Source organism: Pyrus communis, chromosome 16, assembly GCF_041283825.1.
Source record: "Pyrus communis isolate YQ-2024b chromosome 16, ASM4128382v1, whole genome shotgun sequence".
NCBI classification, from domain to species: domain Eukaryota; kingdom Viridiplantae; phylum Streptophyta; class Magnoliopsida; order Rosales; family Rosaceae; genus Pyrus; species Pyrus communis.
The window spans coordinates 26671860-26679067 of NC_142580.1; the positions used below are offsets into that span (position 1 = coordinate 26671860).

The 7208-nt window shown below is 41.0% G+C and overlaps 1 protein-coding gene across 1 annotated transcript; it reads right to left on the bottom strand.

Annotated features, from left to right (window-relative positions):
* Window positions 1-5566: 5566 nt before the first annotated feature.
* On the bottom strand, window positions 5567-6409 carry LOC148690208 (uncharacterized). Its single transcript, XM_088687216.1, has one exon. It carries the CDS (start codon window positions 6407-6409, stop codon window positions 5567-5569), a length of 843 nt encoding a protein of 280 aa, XP_088543342.1.
* Between the last annotated feature and the right edge of the window lie 799 nt (window positions 6410-7208).

Here is a 7208-nt window from a genome sequence, read left to right on the forward strand (position 1 = left end):
TGATGGCTTGTCACAAGCACATAATCCTCTTGCTACCATCACACTCGAAGCCACGAGTGTGACACGCCGAGAAAAGTAAGTTAGTCTCAACGGATAGGCTCGTGATGCGGAGATCACCACCAGAGCGACAAAAGCAGTTTTTTTTAATGAATAATCGAAGATTGCAATGAGGATGGTGGTGAAGGTTTTGATCCGTCGACTAGATCTTTTCTTTAGAGAAGACTCGAAGAGCAATCTTAGATTTTCAGTCGATAAGTAAGAAGCATACTTGAAATAATATGCAGTAATGGTGAGGCACAGAACAAAATGCTCAAATTGTTGGTTAGTAAAGTTTACGACGGCGGACCCACCGATCGTTCCCGGCAACTTCCACCTAAGGGTAATCCGGTATCAACACTACAGCCCAAAATAGGATATGCTCGGCTCAAAATGATCGATTTTGAAAAAAAAGAAGGATAAACCAATAGATCAGATGGATCCGATCAGAGAGAAGAAACAGCATCCGTCAATGTGATCGAGGTCTAAAGAATGATCAATTGGGCCTTGAAAAAGGGGCCAAAGTTCCCAAAGTTCCTCCATCCATACCTATTTTGTGTAGAGAAGTTCAAATATCCTAAAGGTTTCAAAGTCCCAGACTTCAGCCTTTTTGCTGGGAAATCGTCCCTGTCTTCATTAGAACATGTGGCTCGGTTCACTGCACAATGCGGAGATTTTAATAATGACTTCCATAAACTGCGATTATTCTCGCTAATAGGTTCGGCATTTGCTTGGTACATCAACCTCCCGCCTAATTTCACCCAAAGTTGGGATGAACTAGTCGAAAAATTCCATGAACAATTCTACTGGCTGGGGATGGAAATGTCAATTTCATCATTGGCTAGGATGGCTCAAACATCTGACGAGTCACCAATGGAATACTTAACGAGGTTTAAGTCGGCCAGAAATTGGTGTCGAGTACCTCTCCCTAAAGTTGAATTTGTCAGAATCACTTTGAACGACCTGGATGTGGAATATAAAAAGAAATTCTTGGGGGCAAATTTCCGAGATGTGAACGAATTGGCCCAGCACGTCAAGCAATATGACTATTTGCTTCGAGAAGAAAAGATCTCAAAATCCCCATCCCGAGGAACGATTTACAAGAATCCCACGGTTAGCTACGCATAGGCCGAAGGTGAGGATTCCCAATACACTAAACTAGGAATGTTTACAACACTCCCCTTTAAGTGTGTAAATACTCAAGGTGGATTCAGCATCATGCAGAAGTTGTGGAAGTCGACTCGTCGACACTGATTCTAAGGAACAACGCTTATTTTCAATAAGGTAAGAACTTGCATAAATAAACAAGTCTCACTAAAATAACCCTAAGGCTATGGCAAAACCCGAGTAGGGACAAAATCCATAGTCTAAGGAAAAATGCGTGAGAAATGCAAAGTTAAAAGAAATGTCTACGAGCTGTCATCAGGGATATGACTAGCCCAAGGTAGGCACCTTGTTAAAAGTTAGGTGGCAAAAACCCAGTGGGAAAAATGTTCCTAATCGTAGGGAAAAATAGTACATTAAGATCAAGCAAGTATCTTCAGAATACTCCCTGTGAGTTTGACACAATTCCAAAGAGAAATAGTAAAGTTACAACTGAAAAAGTTTATGCATACCAATTCCATGAATAAGCTTCTGAAACGTCATCTTCGGCAGTGATTTGGTGAAGAGATCGGCTAGATTGTCTTGTGAACGGATTTGCGTGACTTCAATCTTCTAATGTTCTTGTTGTTGATGTGAAAAGAAGAACTTCGGCGTAATATGTTTGGTGTTGTCTCCTTTAATGTAACCCTTCTTGAGATGTTCAATGCATGTTGCGTTGTCTTCAAAGATCATCGTTGGGACATCAACAACGGGATAAAGATCGCAGGAGTTTCGAATATGGCCCACTACTGCTCTCAACGAAAAGCATTCTCAAGTTGCTTCATGTAAGGCGAGAATTTCAGCATGGTTAGACGAAGTGGCAACTAAGGTATGTTTAGTTGACCTCTAAGAGATTGTGGAGCCTCCAACGGTAAAAACATAACCCGCTTGAGAACACGCCTTGTGCGGATCAGATAAGTATCATGCATCGGCAAAACCAACAAGGCGAGAATCGACTCGAGAAGCAAAGGTGCAGGATCACTCAAGGATCTGTAGGGATAGAACAAGCCCAAATTCGTAGTACCTTTAAGATAATGGAAGTTGTTTTTCACGCCAATCTGGTGTCTGCGTGTTGGTGCCAAAAGATTAACAGCGAAGGAGATGTCGGGTCTAGTGCATTGAGCTAAGTACAATAAAGCGCCTATCACACTTAGATAAGGAACTTCAGGCTCCAAAATCTCTTCATCATCCTCCTTCAGATGAAAGGGATCTTGTTTTGCATTTAGCGATCGAACGACCATAGGAGTACTCGAAGACTTCGCTTTATCATCATTAAAGCGGTACAACACCTTCTGGGTATAGTTCGATTGATGTACTAGGATTCCATCCAAACAATGCTCTATCTCAAGAACCGGATAGTATTGAGTCTTACCTAGATCTTTCATCTCAAATTCTGACTTCAGGTGCGTGGCAGTTCTCGCAAGCTCTTCAAGAATTTTGATAAGGTTCGTGTCATCAACATACACTACAACAATCGCAAATCCGAAATGTGACTTCTTAATGAACACACAAGGGCATAGTTCGTTGTTCACATATCCCTGAATAATCAAATACTCACTCAGACAGTTATACCACATTCTTCTAGATTGCTTCAAACCGTAGAGTGAACGCCTTAGCCGAATTGAGAGCGTGTTTTGGGGTTTGGAAATATTTGAACCAATCAATATAAGTTTTTCGGGAACTTTCATATAGATTTTCATATTAAGATCTCTATAGAGATACAGGGTTGCTACATCCATCAACTGCATATCTAGTTTTTCGGAAACTACCAAACTGATAAGGTAGGGAAAAGTAATCACATCCATAACAGGTAAATAAGTTTCGTCATAATCAATCTCGGATGTTGTGAGAAGCCTTGTGCAACAAGACGAGCTTTGTAACACACAACTTCGTTCTTCTCATTACGCTTCCAAACGAAAACCCACTTGTAACCAACAGGCTTCACATATGGAGGAGTAGGAGTTACAGGTTAAACACTTTAAGTTTCGCAAGTGAATTGAGTTCGACTTGGATTGCTTGTTTCCAGTTTGACTAATCAGTTCTACGTTGACATTCATCAACGGAATGCGGTTCAATGTCATCGCTCAACATGATCTCAGTAGCTACTGCATATGCTAATGCATCGTCAACAATCATCTTATTTCTACGCCACACATCATCTAAGCTAGCATAATAGATCGAAATCTCAAGATTCTCAAGAGGATGATTCATCTCTTCAAGGAAGCTTCCATAATCTAGAATTTCCTCATGAGTTGGATAGAATAAGTAAGCGATAGTCGAATTCACGGTAGGTTTTTCGGGACCTTGTGTCGTGGGTTTCCTCTTCCGAGGGTGTGAATCCTTTGAAACAAGGGGTCTGCCATGCTTTTGTGTAGGGGTAGATGATTGGCTAGCCGTTAATGTACGTGGATCACCAATATTAGCGTCCTGGGCCTCTAGGAAGGAGTTCATCGTACATTTGGTACATCCATCTTTGCAGGTGTATTCGCAATAGGAATATGTGATCTTGTCACGCACACTAGATCAGTGAAAGCATTTGGCATACTCTGAGCTATGCTATGGAGATTTAATATGTGCTGCACTTCAGTTTCAAACTAAGCGGTGCAGGGATCTAAATGAGACAAAGTGAGAGTCGTCCACGATAATTCACGTTGTTCTTCAGGAACATTGACGTTCTTATCTCCCTTTAACTACAAGAAGATTGTCTCATAGAAGTGACAATCCGCAAAACGAGTGGTAAACAAGTCACCTGTCAAAGGTTCTAAGTAATGAATAATCGAAGGAGAATCATATCCAACATAGATTCTCATCCTTCGCTAAGGCCCCATTTTTGTACATAAGGGCAGTGAGATCAGCACATATACTGCACAACCAAATACGCGTAGATGCGATATGTCGGGTTCGTATCCGATAACCAACTGAAGGGCACTAAATGGTTGTGTCGCAACAGACCTCAAGCGGACTAACTTTGCTGCGTGCAATATTGCATGGCCCCAAGCAGCGATCGGGAGCTTGGTACGTATGACCAACGATCGAGTAATCATTTGTAAGCGCTTAATAAAAGTCTCTGCCAGGCCGTTCTGGGTGTGAACATGGGGTACAGGATGTTCAACTTCAACCCCAACCGACATGTAATAATCATCAAAAATTTTAGATGTGAATTCTCCAGCATTATCTAATCGAATATATTTGGTCGATTAATCAGGGTGGTGAGCCCTAAGCTTGATAACCTGAGCCAATAGTTTGGAGAATGCAGCATTTCTTATGGACAACAAGCACATGTGTGACCAATGTGTAGAAGCGTCAACCAAAACCATAAAGTATCTAAATGGTCCGCATGGAGGGTGAATCGGTCCATAAATGTCCCCCTGAATTCGTTGTAGAAAAATGGGAGGATTTGAACGAATCTTGTCATAAGAAGGCTTACTAATAAGCTTTCTCATTGAACATGTTTGACATGCGAGTCCTTGGATCGAACCTAAACTTCGGGTTAGTGGATGCCCGTGTGAAGATTTGAGGATGCGACGCATCATTATTTGTCCAAGATGTCCCAAACGATCATGCCAAAGTGTAATTTCGTGCGCGGTCCCAATGGTAGGGTCGGCCATATAGTAGCATTCTATGGGGCGTATGGTCGTAGTATACAGACCACTCGGGATACGCTTCATGTTCTCTAGAATACGCTTCTGGCCATATTTGTAGGAAGTTATGCACATAAAGTCAACTCCGTTTTCTACATGAGTTTCATCGTGGCAATTGTTATCTCTAATGTCCTTGAAACTTAACAACGTTCCTCCGGAACGTGGAGAATAAAGTGCCTCAGAAATGGTCAAGATTGTCCCATTAGACAACATTATACATGTCTTACCATATCCTTCTATCAGGTTAAATGTGCATTTTTAGATATGAAATTAGTGAAATAAATGCGTTCACACAAAACTGTGTGTGTGGTTGCACTATCTGCCAGACAACTAAGTTTCCCACTAGTCATAGCTAGAATGAAAAATTAATTTGAATCGGTCATGTGCATAAAAGTTCTAAAAACAAATATGAATTCAAAATGATTTCATTTATTCACGGATGGTAATTAATTGAAACTTAATATCCAAAAACAAATCACCAACAAATAATCCAAACATAAAAGGAAAATTGTTCAAAAATCAACCAAAAACAAGAGGGATTGGCCACTAGGTGGAATTCGGCCCCAATGTGCAATTTTAACTAACTAAAATTGTTTATGTCTAAGATTCTAATCTTCCCTAGGGGTGGTATCCTCTTGAAAGTCAGAAACCTCCATCTTTGTAGTCTCCGGTTCGTCCACTTGCACGAAGTTTGATACAAACTTTTTACAACAAGAATGATATTCATCTACAACCTTTTTAGGAGCTTAGAAAACACAGGACCAATGGTCCTTTGAACCACAACGATAGCACATGTCCGCATCCATGGTTTCAAGTGCTTTGCCCTTATTCTTGAAGTTCGGGGCCTTGGCAGCGAGGTTTGGGCACTTCTGGGCTTTGTTTCTTCCCTTGGATGGGCCTTGACTATGCTGACCTTGGTGGGATGGCTTCTGGCCGCCCTTACCACACCTCTTTTGGCGTTTTAGGCATTGGTTTGTGCTATAATGTGCTTCAGGCACATCAGTCGTCCCAGTAGGTTGAGCTTGATGATTCTTCATTAACAACTGGTTCTGCTTTTCAACAAGAAGTAAAACAGAGATTAAATCTGAGAACTTAGTGAAGGTCTGAGCTCTATATTGTTGTTGCAGGACAATATTAGAAGCAGAGAAGGTTGAATAGGTTTTCTCTAAGAGATCCTCTTCGTTCAAAGTTTCGTTACAAAACTTGAGAAGTGATCGGATTTGACAAACTTTAGAATTATATTTATTCACAGATTTAAAGTCTTGGAAGCGCAAATGCTGCCAGTCATGTCTTGCTTTAGGCAAGAATATGTCATTTTGGTGATCAAAACGATCAGCCAAAGCGACCCATAGTGCACGTGAATCCTCCTCAGCAAGATACTCAGTTTGCAAAGCGTCATGGATATGTCTTCGGATGAAGATCATAGTGGTGGCTTTTTCAGATTCGTCAACAGGGTTGTCCGTCTCTTCTTCAATAGCGAGACGTAAGTTCTTTGTAGTGAGGTGGAGCTTCACATCTTGGACCCACTTGAGGTAGTTTCTTCCAGAGACCTCTAAAGCGGTGAAGTCGAGTTTGTTCAAGTTCGACATGTTCCTATTACAAAATAGATGGACAAGATGCGGTTAGTGTAATGGAGAAAAAAAAATCAATCCATTCACATAGGAGTAGAACATACAGGTTCTAATAGACATGTATTGGTTTAATTTTGCATGAAAAACTTCAGGTTTTCATGGGTGATGTTTTTAAATGAAAACTTCAGGTTTTCAAACAATGCATGTTTATAAGAAACTTCAAGTTTCAAAATGATTATGAACTTCAGGTTCATAAATTCCTGCAGGCAAACACAAATATATATATACAGAAATATGCAATAAGAATACGCAAAAATAGAACTTTTAGGTCTATAATTATAATTGAATTAATTATTTGGACTTTGGGCCAAATTAAAGTATGGGTGAAAAAAAATATAAAACCCATTGGGCGTAAAATAATTAGGCGAATAAAACTCGGGGCCCAAAAATATAGGCCAAAGCCCATGAGTGGCTTAAAAAAAATGGTGTCGTGGAAACCAAGCCCTAGGATGGGCTGGGTTTGGTCTTGGGGTGGAACTGCAGGGCCACGGGGAGAGGATAACAAAATAGGCCGCATTAAAAAATTTCTTTTTTTTTTCCTCTTTTTTTTTTCTTGGCAGGCCAGGGAAAATAGTTGGGTTGAGGGATGCTCTATAGCCCAATGGGCTGGAGTTGTCACCGAGAATGGGCCAAGCCTAAGAAAGGCTCGGTTTATGGAACCAAACACCCCAGTGTGTGCTGGGTGCGTTTCGTCGGAGAAGAACGCCGGACCTATCGCTCCTGGTGGCGGTTTGGGGTTTGTTAGGACTCGGGTTGA